Source organism: Aplysia californica, unplaced genomic scaffold (assembly GCF_000002075.1).
Source record: "Aplysia californica isolate F4 #8 unplaced genomic scaffold, AplCal3.0 scaffold00301, whole genome shotgun sequence".
NCBI classification, from domain to species: domain Eukaryota; kingdom Metazoa; phylum Mollusca; class Gastropoda; order Aplysiida; family Aplysiidae; genus Aplysia; species Aplysia californica.
Window position 1 is genome coordinate 35,034 of NW_004797571.1, and position 14,452 is coordinate 49,485.

At 40.6% G+C, this 14,452-nt stretch overlaps 1 protein-coding gene across 1 annotated transcript in view; it reads left to right on the plus strand.

The window, feature by feature from the left end:
• Positions 1-14,299, plus strand: part of LOC101859795 (ER membrane protein complex subunit 1-like) — a 33,430-nt gene extending 19,131 nt beyond the window's left edge. Inside the window, exons 20-28 of the mRNA XM_013084538.2 lie at positions 32-202; positions 787-890; positions 1,549-1,655; positions 2,264-2,383; positions 3,253-3,374; positions 4,288-4,498; positions 5,148-5,232; positions 6,804-6,952; positions 7,941-14,299. Of these exons, the coding sequence (XP_012939992.2) occupies positions 32-202; positions 787-890; positions 1,549-1,655; positions 2,264-2,383; positions 3,253-3,374; positions 4,288-4,498; positions 5,148-5,232; positions 6,804-6,952; positions 7,941-8,101 (1,230 nt within the window). The 3' untranslated portion in view covers positions 8,102-14,299. The remainder of the gene's footprint in view (positions 1-31; positions 203-786; positions 891-1,548; positions 1,656-2,263; positions 2,384-3,252; positions 3,375-4,287; positions 4,499-5,147; positions 5,233-6,803; positions 6,953-7,940) is intronic.
• The last annotated feature ends 153 nt before the right edge of the window (positions 14,300-14,452 follow it).

Consider the following 14,452-nt stretch of genomic DNA (forward strand, 5'->3'; position numbering starts at 1 on the left):
CAATAATAATTCCTCCCTAAATTTTCCGCAGAAAACGGGCAATGGACTGTTGGTGTCCTTGAACCCCGTCACTGGAGCTTTGCTCTCGGGCCATACGTCAGAGGGATTTGACCTTGGCTACAAGGTGGTCCAAGCAGACATGTTGGCAGAGATGGATTCCGATTTCCTGAAGGGCATCATTCTGATTGATGAAAATATCCAGGTAGGTGAAAAATCTGTAATGTTTGTTGTTGATTCAGGTTCGACAGAATTGTGAGACACATGTTTCCCGATGCTGTGCCTCCCCCCCACCCCCCCGGGCTGAAAATCAACGCTGGTGTCAAATTTGTACACTTTCAGTTGATGCCATTTTCTGTAGGTTAAACTTGTCTATTACGTGCATCGCTTACCCAGGAGAAATTTCACTTCAAGAAAGAAGTGATTTGCTTACACTTTTTATCTACTCATTGAGGTGGCAAGAAATCACAGCAAAATTCTTTTCTAAAAAATCATGTGTTCGAAATTGACAGTTTAATTATTCTCACTATATTTGATGGAACAGATAGTATTTATATATGCTGTGATTTGCGTTCTGTGAAATTAGTGTTTTATTTCAGTTTTTGTTTTGTTGGGGGAGGGGGGTTTTCTTTTGCATTTTGTTTTGTTTTTTATTTGTTTTTTGTTGGGTTTTTTTACCCTGCCCAATTCTATCATCTGGCGCTTTTGTGTTTAATAATTGAGGGTTTTTTTTGTTTTGTTTTTTAAATTTATTTTATTCTAATTCTTTTTTATCCCCTTGATTTTCAGCCTCACGTATACCCCAAGTCCAGTATGTCACTGCTGACAGAGGCGAGCATGCAAATGTACTTCCATCTGCTCGACCCCGAGGCTGGGACCATGACCGGTTACAGGTGGGCTATTTTTGGCATTTTCCTTTTCTCACCGAGTAAACTGGGAGTTATGTTCTCCGTGGGTGGTTGGCAGGTGCTCTCAGTGTGGTTTGCTTCTTCTTTCATGTCTGTCATCTATCGCCCTTATTCATCGTCTTTTTTTTTTCCTGTGTATTATGTTTCTGTCTAGGTGGGTGGTTGGCGGGTGCTCTGGTGTGGTGTGCTTCTTCTTTCCTATCAGATGTCTATCGTCTCTATCTTTCCTCCTTCTTTTTCATGTTTGTAACTCTCTTGTAACACCTCTAATCTTCGGCACTTATATGACCTGATTGTGTTGCAAGTGCCGTAAAACTCTTGCTAAAACTAAACGAAATCAGTGAAGCTAGGAGATATCTATGGAAATGAAATGTACTTTTATATAATATTTCTAGTGGTTTTACTGTTTGCTTGATTTTTCCCCCACAACTTGACTGTGGGGATTCTGACCCCCCCCCCCCCCCCCCCCCTTTCTCCCCACCCTACCTCTCCTACTCTTACAACACTATTCCCGACCTCAGTGCTTTCTTGTCCTGTCTCCATTTTTAATAACGGTGAAAACAATTCATAACAAAGAGTAAGCTTAAGAAGAAGTCACATTATCACTATTTTAGAACATTTTTTTCTCTCACCGCTATTTCAGACTGCTGCCTGGTGGGACTAAAGGTGTGGCTATCGAGCAAGTCTGGAACCTTGACCTTCAGAAGTCCCAGCAGACGGTGACTGGAGTCTACAAGAAGAGAGCCATCGGTGGGTGCTGGCTCAGTGCTCAGTCAAGTCGTTGTAGTTCTTTTCCTTCTCTCTCTCTCTCTGGGTTTTGCTGTCTTTCTTGGCTTTTCTTTCTTTCTCTCTAGGTGCTGTCCATCCACTTTACTTATTGTCCTTATCTCTCCTTCTCCTTTTCTTTTTTTAATACTACTCTCTAGTAACACCTCAAATCTTGAGCATATATATGACCTAATTGCGTTGCAAGTGCCATAAAACTCTTTCTGTAACTAAAAAAAACCCAACTTCATCCACATTTCTTCCTTTGTATCCTGTTGCTGATGGTCTCTCCTTTCATTTCAAAACACATCCACTCCCAGGAACTAAACACAAACTTATCCTCAGTTACTTCCCCTTGTAGCTAGTCACAAACGGTATGTCTCTCCTTGAGTTTCAAAGCACATCCAATTCTGGGGACTAAAACTGACCTCATCTTCAGTTACTTCCTTTGTAACCTATAACATTGACGGTACGCCTCTCCTTGAGTATCAAAACACGTCCACTCCCAGGTACTAAAAACAACCTCATCCTCAGTTACTTCTTTTTTAACCTCCCACTAACGGCATATGTCTCTCTGCCTCCTTTTGTTTCAGAACACGTGCACTCCCAGGGCCGAGTGTTGGGCGATCGCAGCGTGTTGTACAAATACCTCAACCCCAACATCGTGGCCATAGTCGCGGAGGGCGAGGAGCCGCCCGTCACTCAGGGCAAAAGTAAGAGAGTTTTTCTTTTTGATTACATAAAAGTATGATTGTGTCCTTGGGGAAAGGCTCTTTACCTGTCCCCATGGTTTTATACACCCCGCATAATTTAGCAAAATTTGATCATTTTTTGCATAATTTCTGATTACCGGATATTTTCCTTTATCATTCATTGTTAAAATTAACGGAATCGCATAATTTCACATTTTTGGGCTCAGTTTGCATAATTTCAGAATTTTTTTTGCACAAAATTAGGGGGACAGCTTTACATGAATTTTCGTCACTTCGCCCATGTGAGAATGGGTACGTGGCTATAGAAAGTAAAAGATCTGATCAATTTGTTGGGTGTTTGAGTGCGGGAAATCCGCAGCTTGCACAGCATGCTTCCCGGGAAGCTGAGAATATTTCGGAGTAACACGGGTCTTCTGGGGGTATCAATAGCCGTAATGCAGTATATTTATTATATGTGCACATATGGTCGCTTTTAACACTTCGCCGCCTCATCTCGCCAACTGGCGATGTTTACCACCCAGTTTCTTTGGATTTTCCCCAAAATATGATGGCAAAGTGTTAAGCACAAGGGGGCTATCCCGAAAAATGCTGTTTTGACAAAATTAAAGGTAAAGTTTTTTACTTTTTGTTCAGTTTCTTTATGAGACAAGGAGAGTTTTCTCAATAACCAAACAAATATACGCACCTATGAAACCAAACTTCTCCTATAGGTAGGGCTATGCCCACTTTTGGTATAGGTCAAGATTTCTGGAAACCCCCGAAATCTGGGTCAGCCCGCTTGTCCTTAAAAGCTACCATATATTGAATTATTAATAATTATTGTCATTATTATCGTTATTATTAGTGTTATTATTGATATTATTTTCCAGATCCATCCGCCTTCTTCGCCTTGTACCTCGTTGACAGTGTGACGGGTCACATGGTGTACCACCAGACACACAAGCGGTCTCGTGGCCCGGTGCAGCTGATCCACTCAGAGAACTGGGTCGTGGTGAGTCGTTTGTGGCAGTCTGCGAGTAGAAGATTTGTGTTCTGTAACGACCGAAAGATCAGCACGAGCACAGACATACATGCACACACGCAGGCCCACGCACGCTCACACATACCCCCCGGGGCTATGCTACTGACTGAAGTGTCTTTAGGCCATTCCCAAAGGGGGGACATTAACATGTTTTTGTGCTCAGTGGAATTGTAAATGGGCTGATTCATCAATGTCATGCTCATACTGTGCCTGAACTGCAACAGGGAACTGCTGCTTTTTCTTTCCTAATCCTTACTATCGTCATTTTTCCTCTACTTCTTTTGTATGTTTGTCACTCTTTTGACCCACTATTTCTGGGGTGCCTTGATAGTCGAAGCAGACTTTGTGCTGTTGAAGCTAGAGAGGTGAGCAGAGTAAGTCTGATTCCCTGTAAGTAAGGACTTCTCTGTTGACATCCACCCCTTGGCGCTCATATGACCTTATACAGTTGCGAGCGCCGTAAAACCTCTACTAAAACTAAAACTAAACTGAAAGATCAGGGCACGCCCACACGCCCCCACACACACACGCCCACACACACACGCACGCACGCACACACACACACACACACACACACACACACACACACACACTTACTCGTGACCCATGCAGCAGATCTACTTAGAGTACTGGATGTGATGAGTCATCGCTGGTAGCTTGCATTTAGAAGATTTGTATTTTGGGACTGAAAGATCAGCACACAGATGCGTTTGCCCAATGGTCTATCCATCCGTCCATCCATGCCATCGGTTCATCTGTCCATCCATCTGGCTATCTGTCCATTCATCCATCCATCCATCTATCTGTCCACCCATCCATGTAGCCATCCATCCATTCACCCATCCATTCATCCATCCGTCTATCCACTCATCTCTCCGTGCAGTACTCGTACTTCAACGAGCGGTACCGCCGAAACGAGATCGCGGTGCTGGAGATGTACGAGGGCAAAGAGCAGAGCAACTCCACAGCCTTCTCCTCCTTCTCCCCCCCGTCCCCTCCCCTGGTGCTCAGACAGTCCTACATCTTCCCCGAGCCAATCTACGCCATGGAGTCCACGGTCACCGAAAAGGGCATCACCAGTAAAAACATCATCGGTAAGTTCAAAGTTAGTTACGCTATTTTTCTAAATTCCAAGGAGTACTGTATCAAGGAGATGCTTGAGATATAGTACTCCTTGCTAAATTCCTAAATTCTCGGGCTTACCTGCTCAATATTTCATTTGTGAGATGTGCTGACAAATTGTGTTACTTCTCGTTATTGATATTGTGTTGTCATTATGAATTTCAACCACTTTTTTTTTAATATGAATAAATTGTTCTCTCAATTTAATGTTTTGTTTCCACCTTTTTAGCACACTTCAGAGATGGAAATTGAATCATTCTTAGCTTAGTGTGACCTTAAGAGTTGTGACTTCATTACATCGTAGTCTTGGACGATAGGAGTGTCCAATGAACTTGCCCCTACCTGAGTGAACGGTCCCAGTGTCCAATTACATGACAGAGTGCGTGAAGTATTACGGCGAATGCGATGTCTTACGAATCCGAGCAGGTTTAATATGACCCTGAAGTGTTAGATGGATATATAGACTACTTCCTCTTTCACTTTGACCCAATTCTAGCCATTTTATGAACATTTTTCATGCGTACCTCGTGTTACGTATTTCTGGGGAAAAAAATCCATCAAAATGTGGAAAATAATTCCAAGTATGAAGAAGAGTTAACCATTTATTTGTCTGCTTTTCAGTTGCCCTCAAAATTGGAGGAATTTTGTCTCTGCCAAAGGCTCTTCTTGACCCTAGAAGGCCCGTCATTCCCACACAAGAGACAATGTAAGTAGCTATTCTTATGTTGTCTGGGCTAACACCTGTTGGGGGGCTAAACATTTTTGCAAGTAGAATGATTATAGTAAATGATAGTAAAAACTGGCTTGCCGACTGCCCTGAATTTCCAGGGGCTCTCCTGCATTTGACTGTCAGGAATGTGAGAGCCTTATGGTCACGTACACACAACACCAGAACAAGTCCCACCTGATGTAATTCTGTTTGTTGTCACGTAATCTGAAGTTGTAATATTGGGTGTCCCCGACTGGGGTTTGGAAAAGTTTTGCAAGCTTGTAAAAAATTGCGTTTATATAGCTCATCCCCATGCTCTACAGGCTAAAACTGGACATGGACATGGATGGCTGGTGCCTCCATAAATAAATCATTGATGGTCAAGGCCCCATCCTCTACGGCGTGCTCTCTGTGCTGTACAATAATCATTACCCCAGCAGATCCTAGAACACGATTCACATTCTTGGCTTTCTAGGAGGTGAACAGTGTGAGCGGCTGTTTTAAGCGCTAAAACACAAACAAACCCCCGATGAACGGGATAATAATATATTAATAGATTGCATTTATATAGCGCTCTATACCATACTAGTATAAGCTCTGAGCGCTTTAAACCAATCACATAATCGTTCACGCTAGAAAAAAATATTTCACAGAAACAAGAAAAAACAGTTCAACCACAGAAAGAAGAACTTTCACAACCATACATTAACTATATACACGAAATGACGCAGAAAAAAAAAAACAGCACTTACTAACACACTATAACTAACAATTAAACAAGTGATTTAGGTCATTTAAGAGGCAGCTGATTCTTACCGGCTTGTCATGGAAATGCAGGCTGTGTATCTCCGCAGAAAGATGGAGATATTTAGTGAAATGTTGTCCCTGGGGAATCGAACCTACATTTCTGCCCACTGAAGGCAAGGGGCCCTAGGAAGTGGGAGAAACTGTCATGTATGTAAAAGTCAGTTACACTACGGGTTGAAGAACCAGCAGCCGACTATCTCTGAGATCTAGCAGGGGAATGCAAAGAAGAAGAAAAATTCCCAAATTTACATCTTTGCATTTGAGATTATATGTGCCACGATGCGGTGAAATCAGGCACTCGTCAGTTGTTGAGTATATGGAGTTATTGGTATCATCTTTAAGGTTGCTTATTTGCCTTGCATTTGATGGAAAAAAATATCCATTTATCTTGAATAGAAGTCGAGATACTTGAGATTGAAAAGGAGGTGGGGTCGCCTGGTTTCAGAAGTAAAATTGGCAAGAAAATGGTCGCCAAAGTTTGGTGACTTCCATAGCTCAGAAGTCCTTGGAAACTGCAAATTTTCAGTTTTCGTGCCTTTAATCAAATTTTTTACATAAAATTCACCCATAAGAATGTTTTTGAATGGACACACAAGATGTTGAGTCAAAAAATTAAAAATTTGATAAAAATTGCCAAACCAGCATGAAAAATGCCGGTTTCTTCAATTTCATTATTTTGACGAGTGCCTGATTTCACCACGATGCCTCACATATTATGTTTCACCCTTTCTCTGATGTTTCGTTCCGTGTGTCCACCACAGGGAGGAAGGAACGATCCCGTACGTGCCAGAGATCGGTCTGAGCACGGAAGCTTTGGTCAACTACAACCGTAGCGTGTTCAACGTGGATGGAGTGTTCACCTCACCCGCCGGCCTCGAGTCTACCTCTCTGGTGTTTGTCTACGGAATAGGTCTGTACCATTAGTAGTTTAGTTTAGTTTTTTTTACCTTATCCGTACATCGTGTTTTACTATCTTATCCATACGACGTGGGGAACTCTGTGCAACCACTTTTCAAAGAGGAAATTTACTCGTTAATCCGATCCGTACGCTTTGCATAGTAGTCTGTCAAAATGATTTTTTGAGAAATACTGAAAGTTTCAAAGAGGTCTTCATATTAGAAGTATTCTAAAATGTAAAGAATACTACCGTGGGGGTACAAAATGACCCCAGGGCGTACGGATAGGGTTAAAGAGTTTGACTGCTTGTGCATCACAATTAAGTCATATAAAGCTCTGAAGATTTACGGTGTTACTACTAGAGAGTAACATATAAAGAAAAGAAAGAGGAGAGATGAAGACAATAGATATTTGATAAGAAAGAAGGAGCAAATGACGCTAAAGCACTGGCCAATCACTCATCAACCATAGATAAGACAAGATGAACTGTGTTGATTTTGCTGTTGGAGAAACTGAGAGTGTGCGTAAAACAGCAGCAGAATATGTGGCCCTGGCATTTTGACAAAGCTGAAATAGACATGCACACAAACACAAAAATTTGTTCACTTACACACTAAAGGCATTTTTCGAATGCAATTTCTCACAGTGACAGAGGTTGTCATATTATTGTTCATTAACTTGAATTTAGGGACTTTTGCAAAATGGAAGGGGGAAAAGTCCTGGTGTTTTGTTTTGCAATTTATAATGCTGAATGTCGGAAACTCATGTGCAAAATTTAAATTTTTTTCTATCTTAGAAGCTATAAATTTTATCACATTTCTAACCACGTTTTTTGGTGTGTTTTAGAGGTTTTTAAATTCCATCACATCTATAACCACATTTTTGGGGGTGTATTTTAGAGGTTTTGAATTCCATCTCATTTATAAACACATTTTTAGGTGTATTGTAGAGGTTTTGAATTCCATCTCATTTCTAACCACATTGCTTCTGTTTCTTTCCAGACGTGTTCTACACGCGTGTTATGCCGTCCCGTATGTTTGACGTGCTAAAGGAAGACTTCGACTACGTGTTCATCGGTGGCGTGCTGGCTCTGATGATCTTCGTGTCGTTCCTTACACAGAAGCTGGCCTCGCGGAAAGCCCTCAGCCGTGCCTGGAAGTAGTGCGGTGGGGAGATGCTGGGCTCGGGGGTGCCTCCCCCCCTGCCCTCTCTCAGTGTGTGCCATGTTGTCGCCCCCAACCCCCCCACCCCCTGGGGGTGTACTACTACTGGTGTTGTCCTCAGCTGGCGCGCATGTGTGAGTGTGCATATGTGTGAGTGCGTATGTGTGTGTGTGTCTTCTCAACTGCAATGTGTGTGTGTATGCATGTGTGTGTCTGCGTATGTGTCTTCTTCCTCTGGAAAACATGTAACTGTCCCAGTGAGAAGCTGGAGTCCATTTCAGGAAAGGTAGAGAATAAATGGCATACATTCATGTGAACATGTTTTATTCTGTTTTTATTCCAAAGCCCTTTGATGGTATTTTTTTTTTAAGAGCAAGAGTATATCCTGTAGCGTAGCTTGACTTGTTGGACAAAATGTAATGTGTTTGTGTCGGTGCTGGCGTGAGCTGAAGCATCTGTATCGAGTGATGGTGCCAGATTGTTGTCTTTCGTAGCTGCCGACAAGTAAGCATTAAAAAAATGTGTTAAATACATTTTTAAAGGGTTTGAATTTGGAAGTCCGTTTTTGTATCGGAATATATATATATACGCATTCTCTATTATTCTCGTATTGCTCCCCGTTGATTTGCTGATGCTGAAGAAAAATTAGGACTTTTCTTTCTAAGACCAGATTTGTGAACAGTAATGAGAATGATGAAGTCCAAAAGTCAATTGCAGAGGTGTTTTGCTGCAGGTCTATTTTGAATAGCGTGAATTTATTGAGTGGAGAAAAGTGTGTGTGGAAGGTTTGGACAGAGGTTACTTGGCCACTGCCCACCATCATGTACCACTGCATGGGTAGGATCTGTTTTTCTGGAGTTTTGAAAAGTTGGCAGCTGTGGGTTTTTTCTCTGAACTTTCACTGCAGAGGAGGCATCAGTGTTGTAGTTTGGAGGTACGGTAAGACTTGGACTGTCAGGGCTTTGTGAAAGTTTACTTGTAGTGTGCATGTATGATTTAGTCATAAGAGCGCCAGTAAATGCGTTATCATTCTGTACCCATGCATTGAACAAGTTTATCTGTTACGAGCAGGGCGTTATCTTGTATGGCACATGAAGAAGTCTTAAGGCAAAGTCGCAAGATCGAAATCATTGGGATATCAATTTTAAGAGCTTTTAAACTGTTTTATCGTTCGTTAATTGTTTTTGTTTGATTTTCCATTCAACTAGCAATAATAATGAATTGAGAGTCAATCAGAAATTAAATTATGAGTTTACAAGCTTTTCAATATGATGCTCTCACGATATGTACTCTGTGACTCTGCCTATTATTTTGGCCGGCTGCTCACATGATTTTCCTTTCGTTGGAATAAATTTTGGCGGAGTGATAAATATGGGCAACAACTCCTTATAATGGGACTATTTTCAAATTGTGAGTTATGTACCTTCATTGACATTGCCTGGGGAGATTTTTTAATCTGTATCAACAGTTTTTTCCCCCCCACAGACAGTGTTGAATTTTCAAAATTGTCTGAGATGGCCACCCATTGTCCAGGAAAATCAGAATCGTGGTTGTCTTAGACAGGTGGATGTCTTGGACAGTGTCGTTATTATCTTTTTTTTTTTACGCAAGATGTTACAAGATCTGCTTATGTTGTGGTACATTCTGAGGTTGCTTTTTCCGGTGGAGTGGGGTTTTTGGTTTTAATTGTCTCTCTTTGTGCAAGTTTATTGGTATTTTGCATTTGAAATATTTTGTTTTACCAAGGGTATGGGCACTAGTTCCACTTTTCATTGGGGGTTTTTTAAGCACTTGTTACGTCGAAGACTGTAGCATTTTTTTTAAATCACTTTTTTTTCTCTTGCCATTGGTTTAGGCTTTTCTTTCTTTTTCATACAAAAGTGGAAGCCTTCGTCTCACCTGCAATTTTTGTTGTTGGGTTTTTCTTGTTTTTTTACTGTTGTGCTCAGAAATTTTTATCCACAAATACTATTATTATAAGTAAGTGTTAGAAAGATGTATTGGTGATGAATGCGATGAAGTTGCACCCAGCAATATTTGTCCGTGCACTTTGCTTCACTGCATATGGTTTGACAGCTGTTTAGATGTATGAAGCCCATAATTTTTAATTTTCGTGCTTGCAGTTTGGTTGTGCTTAAGAAATATTGTGGTAAAATTAAAATTATTACTCTGAAAAAAAAAGAAGAAAGAAGAAATGCACAAAGTTGGTACAATTGTTAAAAGAATAAATGAAACAGTTCTTTCTCTCCCGTGGAAAATTTTGCTCTCTGAGCTTAGTGCATTTGAACAGCTTGCTGGCAGTTTGTTTGATATATATATATATATATATATATATATATATATTGCCAGGAGTCATTCAGTAATATTGTGGACCTTGTGCAAGTGAATATATGCTGTGCTGATAAGGCGTGTCGAGAGTTTGAATTTTATTGGAGCACATGGGAAAGTTAGAAAGTTGAGTCTGTGCAGGATACTGATGTGGTGCCTGGTTAGGGCAGAGAATGTTTCCGTCATTTTGGGGGGGGGTTTTTTGCTTTCTAACTGTGGTATTGTTATTGGTATTGTTGTATATGATCTGCAAGCTATTCAAATGTACTAGCTGAGCCCAGAGGGCAAAACTTCTCAGGAGAGAGGGAAAAAAACTGTTTCGTCCTCTTCACAATTTTGCCTGCATTATGTATCTATTCTTGTTTTTGGTTTTTGATTTTCAACTTTTAGAATGTGAGTTTTGACAATAAAATGTTTCTTGAGCACATGCTACCAACACTACTGACTACAGATTAGAAAACGGCGATTAAAAAAATTAATTAATTTTAGGCGTAGTACACCTGAACAGTTGGCCAGCAATACAATGTATGTAATTTGATGTGGATTGGAGGAGCGTGTGATTACTTGATTTCATCGGCAGTTTTCCAGAAAGTTGTGACTGCTCAAGGAATGTCTGGAATCATGGATTACTTTTCTTGACTTGCAATTTTTGTCATCACAGATGTTGTTTTGTGTGTTTGTATTCTTCTGTCGATCTCACCGTTGTTAGTGCACAGTGTGTTTGATCAAAGATAGATCGAAGCTTGAAATGTGTTTCTTTTTACACTAGGAAGAAAACTTTCGGTGCATCGACGTGGACTGAATATATGAAGGCGTATCTCTCTCAATGACCTGAGTGAATGTAGTCACACACCTGCCGACCACTCCATTACCAAAAATAGTTTTTCTCAGAATTGGAATTTGCCAGAAAAAAATGAGTCTCCAGAAGCCCAGTAGATTAGAATTATGTTACAAACTGTCAAATAAACAAAAATAAGAATGTGTGTTTTTACATCAACTTATGCAAAACAATTCATGCAAATATTGCAAATAAACCTGTGTATTTTCAATTCATTTACGATAAGAAGTGGCATTGCCACCAGTGGAAGCAAAATTTCCAGGAAACAAAATCTGATTTTATTCAAATCCTTTTGGGTTTTTTTTTATGGAAGAAAAAAAATCATCTGGCTCTGATTTCATGGGAGTACGTAGCAGGTGTGCTGATGTTGCTGACACACTGGTGTATCTCTTTGTTGTCGTTGACACTCATTCCCTTGTTGTAGATTAGATACTCTGTTTGCTACTCTGAAAGTTTGCCTACAACAAAATGTGAAATTTGTTCAATGAAATGATTGTTGACCACGGGTCTTTGGTAGTATTAAATGTGATGTTTATGATTTACTCAGACATTTCTAGTAGGCATGTACATTTTCCTTTTTGTACATCTTTTTAATGTGAGAGAGAGAGAGAGAGAGAGAGAGGATATTTAAACAGAATGGCTGTAGTTGTGTTGTGAAGTCGTCTCATGTTGTCGTGTTGTGAAGTCGTAGTTCCTGATATTCAAGTCCGTGTAGATGGTGTGTGTGGTTTAGACGGGATGGGTGGGTGGTGATGTGTCAGTTTCCTCTCCCGCTGGTGATGATCAGGTTAGAGCAGACACGGACAAGCGTTGCCAACTCACGGGCTTGATTAAGAAGCTGTTCAGAATACTTTGCGAGCCAAAGCAGTAGAGCAAAGTGGGAAATCGGTGGACAAGCTCTCCAAAAGGAGACTGAAACTGACACTATAGCATATATATATATATATATGTGTGTGTCATTCAAGAGCATGTCTTAAAATAAAATATTAGATCTATTGCTTCCAGCTGGGCCAAAAACTGTTGATTTTAATTTTCAAGATGGACAATTTTGTTTTTATTAATTACCAACTAGCCCCAGGCCACATTTATCATTAATTACTGGGTGGACTCACGGGCCATACTGAAAGTACTCATGGGCCAGATTTGGCCCTCGGGTCGTAGTTTTCCCTTGCCTGGTCTAAAGTGTGATGTGAGGGAGCTTGATCCGTCTTCTCTACCCCGTCCGTTTTCTTCTTAATATTCTATTTCTTCATTACTTTGTGAGATGCTCTTCGTTGAGTTCCTGTGAGTTCCAAAGATCTGTGGGTATCTGTTGTTCAGAATATCGTCAACATAAATGAATGCCTTGAGTTTTGTAAGCCTCCTTTGTAAATGTAAGGGCATTATGATTGTCACAAAATTCAGCAGTCTAGTGGTAGATTCCTGTGGTGTTTCTGTCTGTCTTGTGTGGACCTATGAGCTCTGCATTGAGGAATCACTGGAAATGTCACTCGACTCACTGGCAAGTTTGTAATTTGTTCAGAATGTAATCATGTGAACTAGGACTGAGTGGGATTTGATCGTGGAATCAAAAATGTGTTGTTAGTGTTGATCCAAAAAGAAATGTGTATCAGTGTTCTGTTTGCCAGTGGAGTGTCTGGTGTTCGTCTCACTTCTTGAAAATATCAGACGTGCCAATTGCCCCAAATTTTCCGGGACTCCCAGATTCAGCAGTCAGAAATTTGAGAGTCTTGTCATCACATGCACTATGGCAGAAGCAGTCTCAGTTTATTAAACAATTTTTGTTTTAAGTAGTATGAAGTCATATTATATCACGTTGAGTTTTGAAAGAGTTGGCAATCCTGAAATGTAAACATCAACACAGTAGTGTGGGAATGCAGGGACGCAGGTGTCCCCATAAATTGTGAACACGATGCTGTTCATTTGAACTCACTTGTCTGCCTTGTACATAGGGGGAAAGTAATCAGGGAATTTGAAGGTACTGAGTGCTGTAGAACAAAGTGTTCTACTTACTTTCTCTGTGTGCGTGATGGTGCGATGGTGGGAAATTTTCTATTACATTTGTTGTGTTGCCAGCCTTGAGATTGCTTTTGTGAGAGGCCGAGCAGTGAATGAACTGACTGGAAGTTGTTTGGGGAAAAGTAAAGTGTAACCTCCCCTCCACGTTTTCGTGCCTCTCGACAATCACCACCCACAATTCCCTCCTGCGTGTATCGGACAAAACTGCCACCCCACAAGGACGCCTGGGTGGATGTTGCACATTAGGTCATGCAGTTCGACATTGGGGGAGGGGGTTGTGGCTGTATTTTCTTTTCCTTCTGCTTGCTGTGTGCTTGTGCAATGCTGTATATTTATTCCCGATAATTCCATGAACAGTTTGTGGAGGCACACAGCAAGAAGTGACTCATCGTCTCTTTTTCAGAGAAGGAAATGGTTGTGAAAGTGTTGAAAAGTGAGTGAGTTGTGGTTGGTTGGCGGGTGCTATAGTGTGGTTTGCTCCTTCAAATGTCTATCATCCTTATCTCTCCTCCTACTTTTCTTCATATGTTACTCTCCAGTTACACCTCAAACCTTTGGCACTTGAATGACCTATTTGTGTTACAAGTACCAAAAAAACCAACTAAACATGTCAGACTCAACCCCCCACCCCCGAAAAAAAAACCTCACACTCACACACGCACCTTCCCGATCCAACAATATTTCCTAAAAGTAAAAGTTCCCAAGATTGTTTTCTGCGTGTATTCAGAAGTTTTTTGTTTTGTTTTTTCATTTCTTTTTAATGTTTCTGTGCATGAAAGTTGAAAGATTTTGCCTTCTTTATCTGTATCATCATAATCCTCTCAACTACATTTAAAAGAGAAAAAAAAGAATGCTCTTCGAATGATTCCTTTAATGTATTTGGATGGTTAGTTTGTCATTGAGTGTCTCCTGCTTTGTGTCTAGGTGGATGACGTGTTTTTGCATTTCAGACTTGCATCTTGTCATTTCTTTTTATTGTGAAATTAAAGGTTTCAATTTGATATTTATAGCAGCGCTTTCTTGTGGTTTTTGTAAATTTTTTGGTAGCAAGATTTGCATTCCATTTGTTCTAAGTTTCAGGGCGGCTTATAATTAATTTCCAATAAAGTATCTGTACCCTGTGGGCACGTTTCTGCTACTCTGATAAAATCTCTTCTTTCACCCC